A 21,069-nucleotide genomic window follows, 5' to 3' on the forward strand; every position below is an offset into this window, starting at 1 on the left:
AATTTGAATGTTGGCCTGCCCTACTAGGTTGGGGAAGTTCTCCTGGATGATATCCTGCAGAGTGTTTTCCAACTTGGTTCCATTTTCCCCCTCACTTTCAGGCACCCCAATCAGACGTAGATTTGGTCTTTTTACATAATCCCATACTTCTTGCAGGCTTTGTTCATTTCTTTTTCTTCTTTTTTCTTTTGGTTTCTCTTCTCGCTTCATTTCATTCATTTGATCCTCAATCGCTGATACTCTTTCTTCCAGTTGATCGAGTCGGTTACTGAAGCTTGTGCATTTGTCACGTATTTCTCGTGTCATGGTTTTCATCTCTGTCATTTCGTTTATGACCTTCTCTGCATTAATTAGTCTAGCTGTCAATTCTTCCACTCTTTTTTCAAGATTTTTAGTTTCTTTGCACTGGGTACGTAATTCCTCCTTTAGCTCTGAGAAGTTTGATGGACTGAAGCCTTCTTCTCTCATCTCGTCAAAGTCATTCTCTGACCAGCTTTGATCCGTTGCTGGCGATGGGCTGCGCTCCTTTGCAGGGGGAGATGTGCTCTTATTTTTTGAATTTCCAGCTTTTCTGCCCTGCTTCTTCCCCATCTTTGTGGTTTTATCTGTCTCTGGTCTTTGATGATGGTGACGTACTGATGGGGTTTTGGTATAGGTGTCTTTCCTGTTTGATAGTTTTCCTTCTGACAGTCAGGACCCTGAGCTATAGGTCTGTTGGAGATTGCTTGAGGTCCACTCCAGACCCTGTTTGCCTGGGTATCAGCAGCAGAGGTTGCCGAAGATAGAATATTGCTGAACAGCGAGTGTACCTGTCTGATTCTTCCTTTGGAAGCTTCCTCTCAGGGGTGTACGCCACCCTGTGAGGTGTGGGGTGTCAGACTGCCCCTAGTGGGGGATGTCTCCCAGCTAGGCTACTCGGGTCAGGGACCCACCTGAGCAGGCAGTCTGTCCGTTCTCAGATCTCAACCTCCGCGTTGGGAGATCCACGGCTCTCCCCAAAGCTGTCAGACAGAGTCGTTCGCGTCTGCACCGGCCCCCGCTGCTTCCCCTATTGGTCTTCAGCTGTGCGCTGTCCCCAGAGGTGGAGTCTACAGAGACAGGCAGGCTTCCTTGAGCTGCTGTGAGCTCCACCCAGTTCAAGCTTCCCAGTGGCTTTGTTTACCTACTTAAGCCTCAGCAATGGCGGGCGCCCCTCCCCCAGCCTTGCTGCTGCCTTGCGGGTAGATCTCCGCAGACTGCTGTGTTAGCAGTGAGGGAGGCTCCGTGGGCGTGGGACCCTCCCGGCCAGGTGTGGGATATATTCTCCTGGTGTGCCTGATTGCTTAAAGCGCAGTATTGGGGTGGGAGTTACCTGATTTTCCAGGTGTTGTGTGTCTCAGTTCCCCTGGCTAGGAAAACGGATTTCCTTCCCCCTTGCGCTTCCAGGTGAGGCGATGCCTTGCCCTGCTTCAGCTCTCGCTGGTCAGGCTGCAGCAGCTGACCAGCACCGATTGTCCAGCACTCCCCAGTGAGATGACCCCAGTACCTCAATTGAAAATGCAGAAATCACCGGTCTTCTGTGTCGCTGGCGCTGGGAGTTGGAGACTGGAGCTGTTCCTATTCGGCCATCTTGCTCCGCCCCATCCTTGTGTTTTTCAAAGCAGAAACCATGCATTCAAAGAGAAGTCTTCCAGTTTCCATTTCTTAGTGACATCCTGTCTAGATGTACTCCAGTCTGCTTTGGTGGTATAGGTTTCCATCATTTTGCCCCCAGAGAAATCTCCATTTGGCAATACATTCTGTTCTGGTAGAAAAATAATGTTTTAATTATCTGTACAATTTAGTAGCAGCCAAGGACAGATATACTGCTTGCTCCCAGATAACAAGCCAAACATTCCACCTTTCAAACATAAATATTTTGTTGTGCATAAGGGAAAGTCTGGAGGGAAGCTAATCCTTTTCTATTTCTGTTTCAAAGGCTCTTCTTTCTCAGAATAGTCCTTGGGGTCACATTTTTTTTTTATTTGATATTAAATAAACACACAAAGAGCCAAGAAAATGTGCAGATACAAGTTAAACTAGATACTTTAGAGACCTTACCAGTGGGGCCTACTTAGGACCCAAGATAGGAACTTACCCTTTGGGACCACCACATACAACAAACTTTTGTTGATGCACAAACTTCCCAACATACCGTTCTCTGGGTGGGAGCATCAAAATGGAGAGGAGCTTTGGAACCAGATCAACCAGGATTCAATGCCAGTCCTACCACTTGCTCACCACGTGACTTTGGCCACCTCACTAACACTACTCAATTTCCTCTCGTGATATGTAAATAATATTATCTCTGCTATGCGGTTATTGTGAAGATTACAAATAATGTAAATAAGATACATATCACAGTTATGGCTTGCAAGATGCCCTCAATAAACAGCAGCTGTTAACATTGCAATGTAGAAAGCACAAAGTCCAAGAGAATTTCAACATCAAACGTTTTGCCGAAATAGATCATATATGCTTTACAAATTCAGTATTTAAGACTCTAAAATTAAGCTGGGATTGTACATGGTGATCACTCAATTTACTAACAAATTACCTTTTTATATCTTACTAGCTTACTGTATTATGGTTTGCAAAGCCAGGAATTATTTTTTTCTCTCTCCTCATTTTGGGAACTTACCAATTAAGCTCTTATTTTAAAATCCAGAATTTTAAGGGCTGAACATTTTTAATGTAAATAATTTAACAGAACCAATACCCTCCATCCCCTCCATTGCCACCAATACAGACTGGCTGTTGGCATAGCCAAGGATTGTCAGGCAAATCCAAGGCAGAGGATGATGGCAGAGGTACTTGTCTGGTTCCCTAAGACTCCATTTTATCATAGTCCCCACATTCTGGCATTAGGTTTGTGGGGATTATCATACTTTTCCCATGGTTGAAGTTACCTGGGTCTTCACCATCACATTTCAAATGAAGTCAAAGTGCTATAATCTCTAATTATGCATCAACCTCCTTTTAATGACGTTCATTAGCATTAAGTGATAAGGCAGGCTTTTCATGAATAAAAACAAGGATTTTGCTATTTCTCACTATAAATTTTACAGCCCCTCTCCCTCTTTCTCTTTCCCTTTCACACATGCACAATAGATCTGAAAGGTGCCACAGTCCTTTATTTTATTTATGTAAATGACATTCTCCTCTCCTGTCACTGGATCACCTCTGTTTCTATTTGCATGTTTCCTAACAATGGCCCTAAAGTATTCTTTTTTAATTGGATTTTCCAGGAAGGTGATAATAGGCTTGAATAAAAGTCTAATGAATACACTTAATCCAGAGGAGACACTGGGATATAATTATTAAATTCTACCTTTTGTGTATACCCTTGGTTCCACCTGGGAAGTATAGTACAACAGTACCCACTAGCTGGTATCTTATCCATCAGATGGTGAGAATGGTAATACAAAAGAAAACCTGATCAATACAAACTACAGAGAGAGAAAATGACAGACTTGCTATAAGGGAAAGCATCAGAAAGCAGTCCTCACTCTCTGCCACCTGTGCTCCAAGGAGGAGGCCTACCTTTGGGCACCTTGTACCAACTCCTCCTTCTGGCCCATCCCTTACCTACATCCTTTCTTCCTTATGAACCATATGCACAGTTCTCTAGTTTTAACCCATCTTAGACAAAGCATCTGCATTCCAAAATTTTTTTAAATTACTATTACCAAGGTGTTACTTATCTCATAAATTTTCCCTCAAGGAACACTTCTCCCCCATGTTCAGGGGAGCAAAGGCCTGTTTCACCTGTTTGCTGTAATGACATGTATATGCAGACAGTGGATCTTTTGAAGATCTAGCCATGAGTAAACTTAACCAAGGACCGGGAGCTGCAGCATTTCATACATTCTGGTTGACCTGGAGAGAGCTGAGCCCTGGTAGTGGTGGCAGGGATGGTGAGTCCTGGACGCATGACCTTTGATGTATTGAATCAATACAGTTAACATCGTTTACATGATGAATAGAAAGTAGAGCTGATCCAGGCCATAAATTAATGTATGCTTCATGGTGTTACCCACTACACTTCCCAACTCTGTCAGTCACTCCCATGTACACACAACTCTCAAAACCTCACTTTTCTATCTACATATACTTAGGTGTCAGGAACAGCCACTCTTTCTGATCTATCATTAATTTAATTGTGTTCTCACATATGTTGTCTGCTAGCCTGGAGCAGCCACGTTTGATCCCAGCCAAGCTGGTAGAGAGCAAAAGGTCATGGCCCAGGGCATAGGGTTTCTTCCATTACCAAGGCACTGTTTTGTTTTGTTTTGTTTGAGACAGGGTCTTGCTCTGTCACCCAGGCTGGAGTGCGGTAACCAGTCTTGGCTCACTGCAGCCTTGAACATCTGGGCTTAAGTGATCCTCCCACTTCCACTCTGCTGGGATTATAGGCATGAGCCACTGTGTCCAGCCACCAAGGTCCTCTTGTTTCATCTGCCTTGCACTGATTATTCAGTTCTTCCTCTTGTCTCACTTTCTGCCAGTTGCTGTTTGCCTCAGCTTTTGAACACTCCTTCCTTGTTCTACCATCGGTATTTGCGGATCCCTACTTCAGTGGCTTTTAACTTTTGGGGGGTCATGGACCACATAGAGAAGGTGATGAAAGTTTTAAGGAATCTTCTTCCAGAAAATTGCATGTATGCATTTACAAATGTTCAGTTTACACTCATCCCCAGGCTTCCAGAATATTGATTTCCTGAGTCCCTTGCTTGTTGTTCACATACTAATGAAAGCTTGTTTACCTGCTTCTAACTTGAAGTTTCCACTGACCTCCCTCCTTCCCAATGCCTGTGTAGTCTTCCAGTCTACATGTTCCCCAAGCCTCTGACCTATTGCTCAACTCGATATGTAAAAACCATCCTCTTGGTTCTTCAAGGCTGTTCCAGCACACAGGGCCCTAGTTCCTGGCACCAAGCAATATCTTGTGCTCCTCCATGGCATGCCTATGGCCTTGACAGATGAACTGTTTATCCTTACATCTAGCCTCTGACTCGAGTTTTAGTAATTACCTTTATTGCATGGACAAGACAGGTCTATTAATTGCTTGAGTTAGGAATACATCAATTCTTACAAGCTGTATTGGCTTGAGATTCAAATATATCTTAAGGTCCATATTCTTATTCCAGATAAAGCCATGTCCTAAAGAGCTAATGCCAGAGAGGACTCCTCTATAGAATATACACTTCATGGCAACACCTAGAAATATATAAGTTAAGAATATTACATAGAAGCAAAACTTCCTTTGATAAGGTTTGCTGGCCTGCAGTACCCATGCTTCACACATGACACTGAAATCTGTGGGAATGAGGCAACTACCTTGGTGAAATACATTAGTTTAAGAAGATAACTATGTGCTTTCCTTCCAAAGATAACTTGAACTAAAGTGAAATTATCTGCAACTCTAAGAAGATGGATACAGATTCTTAATTAAATTAAACTGTGATGGGGGCCCAGATGCTCACTTAATTGCCAATAAATGGGAGATCAGGGAAGGGTCTGGGGGAATGAGTCTATCAGTGCAAATATTTTCCAGGAGTTGGCTTGTCACCAGGTGAAACTCCCTCAGGCTGTCTCAGGCAGCTGTTTATAATGGGAGTGGGGTTTATCTAATTCGAGAATGAAAGGCACTCAGATTAAGAAGGCAGCCCATTGTCTATGAAGACTCCTTTGACCCAGCCAGGGGAAACTAGCATTTTATTCAGCCCTCAGCATACAGCATTTATGAAACACTACAGGCTCCAATCCAAGCAAGCGTCCCTTTGCTGATTCTTCTTTATCTCTATGTAGCATGTGGCGAGCTGTAAATTGGTGATCTTGCCATGAAAGCAAACTCCATTGTTTTCATGGCTTTTTTTTTTTTTCCTTGACTAATTAGCAAGTCCACACAACTTTATTAAACATCCTCTGTGCACACTTTCCTTCAGGTGTAGCCACAGGATTTCTGTGGGATGTCTACCTCGGTGTCCCCTTCCCTGAAAGGCTGCTAAAAGTTCAGCTTTGTTAGATTTGCAAAACCGTGGATCTTCCATGCTTAGTGATTGTTAACAATTTACATGCATCCCCTTGTTTGATACTATCCTAGTAGCCTTCTGCTCTATAGGCCTTATTAAGAAAAAAGATGAATTCAATATTTGATCGAACTCTAAGCCTATTGTTCATTCTACCCCAAAAGATTCTTATAATGTTCTAATACACTACTTGGAATTCCCAAATGCCGTTATATTATGAGTAAGTAGAGTTTAGTTTTTACTTAGTTTCTTTTGAGCAAATGGTGAAAGATATAGCAATCATTCCAACAATATTAATGCAAATAGCAATAATAACAGCTAATATTTTTGGAGTGCTTTCCATGTTGTAGGTAGCATTTTAAGCACTATACACATATTAACATATTTAATCCCCACTCTATGAAGGAAACACAATTGTTATCACCATTTTCCAGATGAAGGTGCTGAGACAGATAAGTAGTTACTATAAAGAGACAATAGTTGCCACTTGGAAAACCAGGACAAACTGCATAGGATGGCAAACCTAAGTTGGTGTTGGTATGAATGCCAGGAGATACGGGATATGGTTTCATATTAAAACCTACTCAAGATAGAGGAGGGTCTCCATTAAGCAATCTTGGCCTGTAAGTAGTACTAGGTTGTCACCTAAATTCCTCATATTGAAAGAGATCTTTTAACTAATGTATTTTTTTTCTTGCAAATGAGTACTAGAAATTCTGAAATTTTCAACTTCCAAGAGTGGACTTTGCCTCAGTCTTACGAAGATGGGGTGTATGTTCGAGTTATTTCTCTGTGAGCACACTCCAATGGTAGAGCCAGGCATTTCCACTCCCCAGTCACAGGCTTTCCCTTGGTGAGATCTGAATCTAAGAATGCTTCATATACCTGCAAATTACCTTGGGAAAGTGATTTAACCTCCCTGAGTCTATTTACCTCTGAAATGAGAACAATACAGTCATGCATCTCTTAACAACAGGGATCTATTCTAAGAAATGCTTTGTTAGGCTATTTTGTCATCATGCAGACATTATGGAGTGTATTTACACAAATCTAGATGGTATAACCTACTACAGGGCTAGGTTATATAGTTTAGCCTATTGCTCCTAGGCTACAAACCTGTACAGTATGTTATTATTACTAATATTGTAGGCAGTTATAACCCAATGGTAAGTATCTGTGTATCTAAACATAGAAAAGATACAGTAAAAAAATACCATATTGTAATCTTATGGGACCACTGTTGTATATGCAGTCTGTTGTTGATTGAAATGTCATTATGCAATGCATGGTTGTGCTTTTTTTGTTAGATAATTGGAAGGATTAAATGAGGTGAAATTTTTAAAGTTACTTTATCTAAGTCATAATTTCCTTATCTATAATGGAAATAATAGTAGCACCTTCTTTGGGGTTTACTTTGAGGGTGAAAGAAGATAATACTTATAAAAATGCTTAACACATTACTTGATACATAGTGAATGCTTCATAGAAATGAATACAGGGAATAGTATTTTGAGGACTCAGTAAACACTGGAGAACTTGACTTCCTTCTCTGTTTTCACCTGTGGGATTAATATTTGGTCTTGCTCGCACCTGTTTATGATTATATTTTAATTTTAGCTGGATTTCCATCTTTGGTGGCTATTAACCTACTTTTCTATATCTTTTTATATCTATTATGACTAAAATTTTGCATCTCACAGCATTCTTAGGAGCTAAGATTTCATTAATGAAGATTAAAGAAATTGAAAAGTGGGAGAGAGGGTAGAAATTCCCATTAGGCCATGAGAATTATTCTCTTTCTTAAATGAATAGGCTCACAGTAGTGGGATTCAAATTCCTATTTCTGCTTTAAAGAGAAATACAAAGAAAGAAAAAGAAGTAAGAAGTGAATTTGCAAGTTGCTTTTATCTTTAGGACTATCTCAAATTCACTTTCCTCTCAATATTAGGTATAAGAGAAAATTTCTCAAAGCCTGCAGACTAATTCAATTCTGACAAGACGCTTCAAGCTAAATTGCAAAGTAATTTAAGATCTCCTTTCAAAGAAAATGCACATATAATTCATAACAAACCTCCTTTAACTCTTCTTCCCTTTTAACCAATTTTAAACTCAGAGGCCTCTTTGTCACCTTAAAGTTTGAACTTAATGGACCAGAGCCACTTAGGAATCTGTCAAAGGCTTTATTCTGTGCTGAAATTTGTAACTGTTCTGCATGTCATCATCAAGCTGGCTCCAGCCTAAATCATCTGCATCCTCACTGCATCCTCGGTTGAAGTACTGCTCCTTAGTGGCTGCATGCTCAGACATTTCCAATGTCAGGATTTGGGTTAGCACAGGAAGGCCAAGGTACCTTACTACCTTTCCTGGCAGGCCTGGAGGAAATTGGAAAATAGATAGCAAGTCAATGACCCTCAGAGTGGGAGGTTCCTTGAGGCCACATTATAACCCTCTAGTGCATGAATTTCCTTCACAGAACCCTGGCAAGTAACTCTTTTATCCTATGTTTAAGCATCTCCAACTACAGAGAATTCACTACCCTTTTATAGTATCCATACCATTTTCCATCCGATCTAAGAATTAAGAAATTTTGAAATAGAATATAAAACTGGGAATCTGTCTTCCTATGATATGTTACTTTTGGACTATATCTTGTCTTCTGGAAAAAAAAAGAATGAGTCCAGTCATTCCTCTGCACAACCACCATTCAAATGCTGACTGTAGCTGTTTCTGCTAAATTCATCTATACTTTGAACTCACATACTTCTCTCAATCATTTTCTTCACCACTCTACTTTTTCTCCTATGGTCTGCTGTTATTTGTCAGGTCTCATTTAGGTGGTGGCATCCAGGCTGATGAGGACAGGCCTGGCTGCTGCAGCCTTTTAAGAGTGTCATGGGATCGTGTTGTCTCTCACCCACCTTCCTCCACTATGACTAACACAGACTTCACCTGGAATATTCCATCACACCCCTATCCTCTACCCCAACTCTCCAGTGCCTGCTCTTTCACCCTAGAAAAAAATCCTAACAACGTCCTGAAAGGCTCTATAAGACCTGGTTCTGGCCCTGGCCCAGCTCCAGCCTGACTCCCACCACTGTCCTCCCCATCATTTCCCTCCAGCCATGCTGGACACCTTCTGGCTTCTCAGACCCACTGAACAAGCTTTGCTTCAGGGCCTAGATAGCTCTGCCTTTATTTCATTCAGGACTCCATTTAATAATCTGTGTCAGAGAAGCCTTCCCTGACTATCCCAATCCTCTCTGTCCCATCCTCTCTTGCTGTTTTATTTTTCTTTTCAATCCTTGTCATTGAATTATACATTTATTTGCTTAGCTATTCATTATGTTATCTTCTCCACTGGAATGTAAGGAACATGACATCAGGAGTTATGTTTTGTTCCCTGCAGTACCTTCAGTGCTAAGAACAATGTCTGTACTTAGTAGATGTTCAATAAATATTTGTGGATGGAATGAATCAATTAATTCAGCCTGAGACTGCATTATTCCCGAGGAAGCCGTGATACACTCGCTTATCCTTCCCACAGAATTCCTCTTGTCTTTTTCTCTTGTGCCTGACATCAAAATGACAAGATGATATTCATCAAGGATTTGGAAAATCACTCTCTGGTATACATTTGGATTCTTAAGGAGCAGTCATTAAACAGTCCCTCAGAAGCGGAAAGAGTTAATTGATGTTCCCCCTCAAACACAGCTCTTGACTCTGCAGGGTCTTTGGCCCTTGGGAAGGTAAAACCCTATGGTTCTTACTCAAGCTCAGTGAACTTCAGCCAAGACCTCTTATTATTAAGAAGTAGCTCTTCTAAGCTCCCAGGGTGCCTGGAATGCCCCCAATTTCTGAAGTCATTATGTTTTACAGCAGGTTCTCTTGACAGAGCTTCATTGGCCTTTGGCAGAACATAAGCCAGAATAATGGGCAGGCAGATGCCAGAACGAATTCCAATGTGTACACACAATTCTTGGCCCCATAAAAATCAATTCTTTATTCACAATTAAGCAACTTATCTGAGAAAGGGCAGGTTGGTACAGTTATTAAAAGATAAATAATAGATAAGGATCCACTTCTTTTTTTTAAGGCATAAAGAATTTTAAACACAAAATAGCACTGTAATTGTTTTTCATCTACTTGCTTCTTACCTGTGACACCCAGACCCAACAAAACAGAGCAGCTTTTACACATTTTCATTGCCCCTTTGTGTTGTGTTGGTCCTTAAAATGTGTCTTTAAAGGCAGAATGACAAGGCAGCTCTAGATGTGGAGAAAAGAAACTAGAAGCACTCCCACATAAATGTCACATGATGATCTTGTGGGTCTTTTCCTGTTTACCAGATTGGGGTTAGGGACCATGGCTGAAAACAGAAGTTGCTAAATGTTTTCATACTAAAAAGAGCAGCAAGTCTTCCCAGCAGTTAGGATGTTAACCCCTCAACTGGCTTAATTGGCAACAGAAGCAGCCTCATTTCCCCTGCCCCCACCCCATCCCCTTTGCCTCACATCTGTATATGATGGGGTGGGGAAGGAAAGGTTATCCCTGGGGAGAGTGCAGTGTTTGAGGTGTAAACTGTTACCCTGCTAGCCCTTCCCATAGAAGTTCTTCCTCTTCCCTAAGCCAAGGGGCAGGGGAGTAGTGGAATCACCTAGAAAGGCTGGTGCTGCCTACAAGGACAGAGGCTGTGAGCTCATCCCCCAGTGTAGAACCTGCAGTGGAGCCAAAGCCCTCTCAAAGCAGAGCAAGGGAAGGGAGTTATTGGACATGGCCCTCACAGTGTGGGATCACACAAAACACAGAGACCAGCACCTCTTCTGGCCTACAGATTTCTGAAAGCAGGAGTTGGCAGGAGGAGAACCTGAAGGCTCTCCGGTTTGATGTGTCTGTGAGAGCATGGGGGTAAGCCCACCCAGCCCAGTGTTCTATGGCCCATGGAAGGTACTCAGGGGAACCCCAGATTAAGGAGTTTGGAGGATTTAACCCAAAATATCTGTGACAGGTCTCAGTCAATTTAGAAAGTTTACTTTGACCAGGTTAAGGACACAACCATGACACAATCTCAGGAAGTCCTAATGACATGTGCCCACACTGGTCAGGGTATAGCTTGCTCTTACACATTTTAGGGAGACATGTGTGTGTAGTATGTGTAAGATGTACATTGGTTCAGTCCTGTAAAGAGGGAGAGCTGGAAGTGGAGCTTCCAGGTTAGAGGTAGGTGAGAGACAAAAGGTTGCATTCTTTTGAGTCCTTGATCAGCCTTCCACTGAATACCCAATTTAGTCTGGCTTGGTGAATCTGCATTTTTATATAAACTATAGGGCAGAAACAATCAGATATGCATTTATCTCAGGTGAGGCTCAGAGGGATGACTTTGAGTTCTGTCTGTATTTTGTCTACAAGAAATTTCCTTGTGGGCAAATTGTGAGGGAGGTAGGTTTGCCCTAAGCAGTTGCAAGCTTGACTTTTCTCTTTAGCTTAGTGATTTTGGGATCCCAAGATTTATTTTCCTTTCACCTCCTGAGGGGTGACAGGCACTGAGCTGCCCAAGTGGCTACTGATCCAACCCAAGGAAATGGGCTGGAAGTGTGTAGACCTGGAAGAGCCTGTGGCAGCTGTGAAAGGGTTCTCAGCAAAATGGAGGCACCACCATGTCAACAGAGGTCTCTTAAAAGAAGGACCAAGCAGCAGCAAGACTGAGGCCGGGGGCCCTATACACTGAGAAGCAGTTAGGCATATAAAGAGGAGAACTGGGCTCCCCACCCCTCCTCCAGCCTTCCATCACCAGCAGGCGCTGGCACCAGCTGCAAGGAGGAGAAGCGTGCTGCCTTCCCTCCCTTCCAGTCATCCTGCTGCTGCTCTAGAATGTTCTGCAGGGACAACAGGAATCCACCTTTGAAGATGTAGGTTTTAAGTTGGGCTGCACTAAGTTTTAATAACTGAAAGGAACTCAATAATGGGATTTGACCAAGACATCATTAATGGAACTACTTACCCAGCACAAAGCGGGACTCGACATAGTACAGCTGGAAGCAGTGATTGGAAAAAAAAGTAAACCATTTCATATTTATATATGTCCCGACTAATCAAGAACTTTTCAATGAACTGGTGCCAATAATTTTTTTTGTTAGGGATTAAAGATTTGGCAGAGAAAATGGAAGGTTCTTTTGTATATCTTTGGCTATAGTAATCATTTTCTCATTTTTTCTGTAATGACTAAATTAATAGAAATCCTGCAAGAGATACAATATGTTCACTTAATACATTCTTTTCATAAGCTTTCAAGTGACATTGATTTCATGTTAACAAAGGCTGGACTGAGGCTGGAGAAGCAGGCTGTTCTGATTGGCACGGGCACCCAGGAGAGTGAGTGGGCTGTGGGGTTTGGGAGGACTGGTCAGGAAGAGCATCCTGTGGAACCAGGGCCACCAGGAGCTTGAGGTCGCTGGGTAGTTTCTGTGGGTAACTGTGTGGCAAAGTATCTCAGTAGTCCCAGTGAAGAATAACAGGGGAAGATGGTGTTGGAAACTGGGAGACCTTGAGGAAGAGTGTCATGATCAGGATGAGAGATGACTCTATAGGGCCACAGCGGAAGGGCGGCCAGAGCCACAGAGGGGAGGGCATTGTTGTGGTGCCATCTATATAATATTTTTCATACCTATTATTTTATGTTCACTATCAGCAGCATTTCACTCACAACATCTCTTCTTCCTCCTCTTTTTCTTCCTTCTTCTCCCCCTCCTCCTCCTTCTTCATTACTCGCATTTATTGAGCACTTTACTATAAGTCACACACCATTCTGCACAAAACAATTCATATGATCAGATGATCCCTGCCACCTGAAGATGGTAGGCCAGGGACAGTCAGAGTGTGAGAGACAGGTGGTAAAATCTTAGTTCTGTTTGGATAGAGGTTTTGATTGAACATCTATTTGAAATGCTTCTTTTGGAACTAAATAAAGCACTCAAAGAGAGAGGTAATTTATTTAAGAAATGCTTATCTAGTTCTTACTAGGTGAGATGCACCATTTCAAATGCTTTATAAACATTAATCCATTTAATTCTCATAGCAACCCAGTGTAGTAGGTACTATTATTGTCATCATGATTTTATAGAAACTGAGATAAAGATGGTTTCAGTAACTTGCTCAAGGTCACATAGGCAGTAAGTGGCAGTAAGCTGAGACTTACACCCAGAACTCAGATTCAGATTCTATGCTCTTAACACTACCTAAGCTGTGAGATCCATTCCTTGCAGGAGCATGATACAGAAGAAAAGATGAGCTGTAGAGAAACACTGAAGTCTGAATGATGTCTGTGAATGAGAAATGATACAGTAAGCAAAATGATCCTTATTCATGTTGCTTTTGTCAAAGAGTTTAGGATACTTCATACATTTCAAAATTTTTGAATAAAAGATGCAGCATGCATTTATTTTCGAGTATAGGTCCACTACACTGCCATCAAACTAACTTTGCTGAATAATCTATTGCTGAACAGAATGAATCAATATCCTGGATTATTTCCAATTTATTTATTTTTAAATTTTTATGTATATGTATTTTTATTTATTTATTTTGAGATAAGGTCTTGCTCTGTCACCCAGGCTAGAGTGCAGTGGCCCAATCACAGTTCACTACAGCCTCAACCTTCCCTGCTAAAGCAACCCTTCAAACTCAGCCTCCTGAGCAGCTGGGACCACAGGCACACACCATCACACCCAGCTAATTTTTGTACTTTTTTTAGAGAGGGGGTTTTGCCATGTTGCCTGGGCTGGTCTCACACTTCAGCGCTCAAGCAATCCAAATCCACCCACCTCGGCCTCCCAAAATGCTGAGATTACAGGCGTGAGCCACCTCGCCCAGCCTGGCTTCTGCTTCTTTTGCCTCATTTCTTACTAGAAGCCAGAGGATTTGGCTTGTAGAACATCCTCTCCTAAACTTAAAGAGATGCAACTCAAGCTGAGTCTCCTGGCCTATTCTTGTCCCTGGAGCAGACCCCTGCCCACACAGCTGAGGGCACTCCTTCCCTCGTTGATCCCCTGAGCCAAGAGTTTCATGAAATACGTGAGAACATTTTAGCCCCACTCCTGTGGCCATTTCTCTGGGATACCTGCCTGGTACTTTCCTTCATGGACACCCTGTTGTTCTTATGCAAAAGTGACTAGTTCAGCCCCAGCAACCTCAGAGCTTGATGTGCCCTGAGGGCAGTCACACCCCATTTGCCCATAGTTGTAACTGACCACTCTGTTGTTATTGTGAGACTTGTGGAAGTTCTCAGCAGAATGATGATGATGATGGTGAGGATAAATAACATTCACTGAGTATTCATTTTGAGTGTACATATAAGTACTCAAGGAATGACTGTAATCCACAAGATATATCTAAGAGTTCTAAATGTATCTCATATTCTCACAACATTTCTAGGGGATAAATACTATTATTATCTCCATTCTACAGGTGAAGTAACTGATTCGGAACATGAAGTAACTTGCCCAAGGCCATATAGCCAATAAGTATCAGTTCTTGGGCTCAAATTAAGAGGCACAGGTGTCAGTTTCAAGATTAGACTGATACCCATAAAAGTACCCACAATGTGACTGTGTATAGTCAATGCCTGCTAAAAAATCTTGTGGGCGATGATTTGCTTCAAGAGATAATGAGTTTTTGCAAGCCTTCTTCCTTTCTACTTTCCAGTTGTCCTGCACCTTCCTTCCATCAGCCTTTATATACCCTGCCATGTGCCCAACAACAGGCTGTGTCCTGGGTATCCAAAGAGAAGCAGGACCAAGTCCAGTCTCAGCAAAGCCAGGCAGGAAAGCAGGATTTCCTGAGAAGTTCTGAGTCTCACCTGCTAGTGGGCCAGGAGAGAGGGTGCTGTTTCCCTAGTCAACATACTCTGCTCTTAGGCTTGTGTACAGGAAGGTGCTGCCCATGCTCCATCCCCGGCATGAAAATAAATGTTCTAGTACCTGAACTCCTGTTGTCCTTATAGTTAGCATCACACTGTCACTCAACTATCCTGATGTGAGTTTATGTTTCCCCACAAAATGATCACCTTTTTAAAGGGAGAAACAAGAAATCTACATTGTGATCTTTGTTTCTCTGATTTTTAGTTTATGTCTTTCATGCAAAGAAAGAGAAAGGAAGGCAAGACAAAAGGAGGGAAAGAAGGAAGGGAGGGAGAGAAGGAAAGAAGAAAGGAAGGAAAGGAAGGAAGGAAAGGAAGGAAGGAAGGAAAGGAAGGAAGGAAAGGAAGGAAGGAAAGGAAGGAAGGAAGGAAGGAAGGAAGGAAGGAAGGAAGGAAGGAAAGAAGGAAGGAAGGAAGGAAGGGAGAGAGAAAGGGATAAGGAGAGAAAACAAAACATGCCTTGCTTACTTCACAGAGCTATTATAGGATCAAATAAAGCTATACTGTAGGCACAAGAGGACTAAATATTATGTAAATGTGAGGGCTTTAGTATATTCTCACCATGGAATTTAAGATTCTGAGTAATGCTGCCTTACCCATCTTTACCCCACCACGCATGCCCACATAGGTGCAGCCATGTCTTGCAATTGCCCTGAACTCACCTGCCTCCTTGCCTTTCTTAACACTCTTCCCACTGCCTGGAATACTCTCTCCCCATCTCTGTCTGATGACGTGCTACCTTGCTCAAATGCCACCTCCTTTGTTCTAAAAGAGTACCCCTTTTCTCTTTTGTACCGTTAAATGTTGGGTATTTCTCACAAAATCACACTTAAAACTGGGACTAGAGCTATTTGCCATCTATATCTCAGGCTTCCCTGCGGAGGTATGCTTTGCATATATCAGGTGTTCAATAAGATGTTTATTGGATCAAATTCTGCTTACCTTCTCTCTGCTCTTCCCTGCCTGCCTCCCACTTCCTATATCTACTTAATACATCACTTGACACATGGCAGGCACCTTGTGCATATGTCTGGGGAGCTTGAGGGCCAGCATATTCAATGGACAATCTCCATAGGTCAAGGAGAGTTAAGCCTTTGCCTTCAGTTAAGTCAGACATCACAGGAAGGGTATAAAGTTTGGTGAACAAAGTGATCATACCCTGTTGAGTGGGAAGGAAGAGAACATTTCCCAAAGTGCAGACTGCAGATCAGTAGGCATACCCAGATGATTTTAGGTGACATACAGGTGAACTTTCTTTTTCTAAATTACCTACTTTTACATATAATAAAAAGAAATATAATTAGCACGTCGAACTTATGATTTCATAGATATTCTTTAATAAAAGCTCCTGAATTTGAATAAAAATGATTTAAAGAAAAACATGCATAAATAATGGTATGGGGTATGACCAAATGATGTGATGGGGGTGCTCCAAATTCCAGAAGCACCGGGCTAGGAAAACACTTCTGGAAGTTATGGAGGTGGAGAGAAGGATAAAACCGTGCTTGTTCTATGGGTCAGATCTACTAGTGGCAACCGCAGGTTAATAGAATTACTTCCAAAGCTGTGCTACTGTGCAAAAACCTTTGTTTGAAGGGCAGAATGCAAATGGAATGCTTTCTCATCACTATTGTTTCTTCATTGTAAGGAAGAAATATGTTGGAGAATGTCGATTCAAACACATCAAGCATCACAGCTTTGGACACCAGGTTTCCTAATAGCCAGCGGAGTTTTATACCTTTTCCCAGGACTTGCAGATACAAAGGACCCAGATGTGGATTTACTTTTCCTTTTTTCCTGCAAAGCACAACACTTTACAAAAAAGAAAAACACTTCAAAGGCAGTCCTTTTCTTGCATACATTTCAAGGCTTCATTCAAGATCCACATTCATCTTCCTTATCCAATTACAGGATCAAAGCAGAAGGGTTTGGCCTACTTTGAGAGTTTAAAGACATCCAGGGAAAAACTAAGACCATTTAAAACTACCTTTTTTGATGCCATGCATCTTCCTGTGGAAGAATTGGAGTTGGTTCCCCTTGCTCTCTCTTAAGTCATCTCTGGGTACAAAAAGTCAGGTCAGGGAGCTAACATGCTCTAATCATCGGCAATATGAAAGATTCAGTTACATCTCTGTAAAATCCAATCTAATCTCAGTCAGTGTGTCTAGTGTACTTTTGCTCTCCACACTGCTGCTTTTAGAGTTTCTTCCAAAACCCACTGCTAAACTCTTGATTTTTCCTGATTAGTTTTTTAAAATTCTGTATTAAAATAAAAACTGCAAAAAAAAAAAAAAAATCTGAAATGTCATTTCATTAGTCTCCCTAGAGCTAGTGGATCTAGCACATATGTTCATTTTAATGCTCAATATGCAGTTCATATTTCCTAAAATAGGACGTGCCTTATCTTTCATATTCGCACTCTGGGATCTGAGGCCCTGGTTTAAAAAAAAATAGCATATATGATGTCCTCAGTAATATTTAAGTGAACAGACTGGCTATTGGTGGATTGATTTTTCTCTATGGAAATAAATCTGTTGGCAGCCACCAGAATTGGGGTATAAAAGATGACCTCCTGCAGCTGCTGCCATTTGTTTTGGTGGGAAAATGAGGGTTTTGTTTCTCCCTGGGGGTTAATACTGTGATATTCTGAACACCATCAATGCTCCGTTTCTGAAGGGTTACACTGGAGAATGCTTTGTGGTTTATGACAAGATCACGGCAGAATATTTTGTGCACACGGTGATTTGTATCACCCATTTGTGCATAAACCATAAAAGTACACTTTTTATCAGGAACATTTGTGAGTATATAACAGCACTGAAGACATATGGCCACTAAATAATTCACAGTTATCTATCTTCTCAGCAGATTCCTTATACACCTACCATGTTTTAATGCCTAGTCTGCTCAGAAACAATATTCTTTATGACCCTTCCAATCTAAAAATGTTTACTGACTGGCAGCAATATATGGATCCCATGGGATGGGGCTATGAGGAAGTAGAAAGATTTCTGCATTCTCCAACTCTCTCCTTCTGTATCTGTTTTTCCCTAACTCTTCCAGCCAGCATCCAACATTACAGGAAAAGATACCTCTCCCCAAAGTGGGTGCAAAATCCCATCTGGGCTATGAGATGAAAGTCACTAACTAACTTCCACCCTCTTTTCTTTACAGTTCTATATCCATTTACAGTCCCAAGGAGAATCCAAATGCATTTGATGCTGCAGCATTCTTCCAGTCTGTGGGGAATTTCCTGGGAATCTTCGCTGGCTCATTTGCAATGGGGTCTGCGTACGCCATCATCACAGCACTGATATCCTTTGTCTGTATGTGGAAAGCTGAGACTGTCAAGAACAGTCAATATCCATGGAATGCTTCTGATGATGGACAACCTCCAGGCCCATAAAAGGCTGGATAGTCTGGTTCAAGTTTCATACGGCACCACTGGTGCCATCTTGGTTCTGAGTCATCCCTGGAGGCAAAGGTTGGTACCAGTGGCAAATGGGCCCAAGCTATCTTCTTGCCCAAGGTCAGTTCTAATGCTATTGACACTATCTGATCCTAGGACATCAACAACCTTAAATAAATACCACCTAGGAAAACTAGTGAACAGGAGGCATCAGGATTGGCCTTACTAGGGTCAAGAGGAAGAACTAAAGATCTAGGGTCAAGAATAAGACAATTGACTAAGGGTGATAAATTGGGTATGATCTGCCTCTTTTTCAGGCTTATTCAATCACTAGCTTATAGGGTAGCTCAAGCCAGAGGTCACTGTGGGTCTAAACAAGCATCCACAGCTACTTTATAGAAAGGAACCTGCAAGCAATGCTGAAATATGTGTGCCATACCTGAGCAATTATGTCATTTGATTCCTTTTTGTTGTTAGGAAGTTGGGATGATAGGTAGAGTTTCTAGAGAATCTGAGCCAAAGAAAGAAGCTGGTCCAGTGGGCTGCTCACTTAGAACACTCAGATAGGGCAAAAGTAAGTCAGGGTAGAGGAGGAAGGGCAGAAGGCCAATGTCAAGTATAAGGGTTAGGTGGAGCCACAGAAGAGAGGTAGAACAGAAGATCAAGGACCAAAGACCTCAGGGGAAGGAGAAGGAAGAAGTGTGCCAGAGGGGTGAAGGCCCCAGGCAAAGAGAAGGCAAAATATTGGGGGCCTTTTTCTATGGGATCTCACCCAGACATTCACTGCTAAAAAACTTGATTCTACTGGGGATATCTAAGAAGAGTCAGGAGATGTGTAAAACAAGGACCCTGGCCTCAGTGAGTAACAGGCTTGGAAAGATGAGCTCCACATTAAGACTGGGATAGAAAGTGAGTGCCAGAGCTACATCGAAGTTATCACACTGTAAACACTCAAACTGGGACGAGGCCATTGTGTCTGGAATAGTATAATACCCTCGGCCAGCCTTATGACTCTGGAAAATAATTTGAAAAGCAGTATTTATAAGCAGAGTGGGTTCTGGGCACGGCCTGGAAGATAGAATAGGGGCAAAGGCTGAGCAGTCGGTGACTCAGGAGGCAAAGGCTAGCATTCACTAAGGCATGGCAGTGGGACCAATATGGCATCTGGAAGGCATGCCTGGGACGACCACAGGGCTCCAGCTGGTGAGAAATGGAGGATGAGGGTACTTGGGTGGGATGGAGTCAGCTTGTGGAGTATCTTGAAGTGGTATTTCAAAGAGTCTGAGCCTCTTTCTCTAGTCCACAATTAGCTGCCAAAGGTTTCTGCTCAGGAGAGTGACACACTGACAGTCCTGTTTTTAAAATGTAGATGAGGAACTGCACAAAGGATGAATCAGAGGAAGGAGACGAGAATCAAGGGAAACTGTGATGACGAACTGCGGGGGAAGCATCAGGAAGGGGACTGATGTTTAGAAGGAAAAATCTCTAAGACTTAGTGATTGGCTGGTTATTGGAGACAAACAAAAGGAGACAGTCAAAGGCTACTCCAAAGTTTCATCCTGAGAACCTTGTAAAATGGCATCTCCATTGACAGAAATAAAGTCAGTCAGAAGAGATAGTGCTGGTTTCCAACAGGAAAAAAATGACCTACCCAGTACTTATGCTGTGACAGGCCACCTACGACGTGTTTTCCATGTGGTGTCTCATCTAACCTTCACAAGGATCCTATCACCAGATGCTATTTTTATGGGTTGTGAAGCTTAGAAAGGGTAAGCTGTTGCCCAAGGTCTTGCAGCCAGCCAGTAAACCCAGAGAGTGAGAATCAAGAGGACGACCATGCTCTAGTCACCTCTCCCTATTGCCTCTTCATTCTTAGTTGGAACTGTGTGGAGGCCAGGTGTTGTTTAGAGTAGAGTAATAGCAACAAGGATAGGAACATTCTGTGAGTGTCTAACATGTGCCAGAGCCTTTCTATGCATCTCCTCATTTGAATCAACCCTGTAAAACAAGTTATTATCCTCCTCACCTTACACCTGACGAAACTGAGGCTCAAGGAGGATACGTAGCTCACTCTGGATCACATGTAAGTAATAGTGAGCACGGTAATAATCATATCATCTAACGTTTATTGAAAACATTACTATGTGCTAGCCATTGCCCTAAGTGTTTTGCATGGATTATCAGATAAGTTTTACAAGAACCGTGGAAGGTAGATACTGTTACTATCCCAATTTTACAGCCAAGGAAACAGACAAAGTTAAACAACTTGGCTAAGGCCAAACAACTAGGACATTTCAGGGTCAGGATTCAAACTCAGACTTTTGGGCTCTGGAGGCTACACTAAGTGGAGAAACTAAAATCAGAATTCTTCTCTGCCTGATGTGAGGAGAAGGTGCAACACGTGTGAACAGGTTGATAAGGGAAGAAGAAAAATTCCTGGAGATTGGAAGTCTGGCATAAGATTGGATCAGATCTGAAAGAAAGTGTGTAGAGACAGAAGAAACGGGGGCTCAGTAACAGTGGTGATACCAATCGTGCAGTATTTGGTGGTCTTTAACAGGCTCTACAAACACAGGTTGTGAAGAAGATAGATGCTTACTGTTGTCCTCCTCACCTTCCTAACCGCATACCTATTTCATTCTGAGGCAGTCTCCTCAGGTTGTAGGCCCCTGAGCTCTGCAACTAGGGACTGACCCAGA

The 21,069-nt window shown here is 42.2% G+C and overlaps 1 protein-coding gene across 1 annotated transcript in view; it reads left to right on the forward strand.

The window, feature by feature from the left end:
* Window positions 1-21,069, forward strand: part of SLC9A9 (solute carrier family 9 member A9) — a 608,786-nt gene that overhangs the window by 263,164 nt on the left and 324,553 nt on the right. Inside the window, exon 7 of the mRNA XM_033212402.1 lies at window positions 18,136-18,274. Within this exon, the coding sequence (XP_033068293.1) occupies window positions 18,136-18,274 (139 nt within the window). The remainder of the gene's footprint in view (window positions 1-18,135; window positions 18,275-21,069) is intronic.

Source organism: Trachypithecus francoisi, unplaced genomic scaffold, assembly GCF_009764315.1.
Source record: "Trachypithecus francoisi isolate TF-2019V2 unplaced genomic scaffold, Tfra_2.0 Lachesis_group0, whole genome shotgun sequence".
NCBI classification, from domain to species: domain Eukaryota; kingdom Metazoa; phylum Chordata; class Mammalia; order Primates; family Cercopithecidae; genus Trachypithecus; species Trachypithecus francoisi.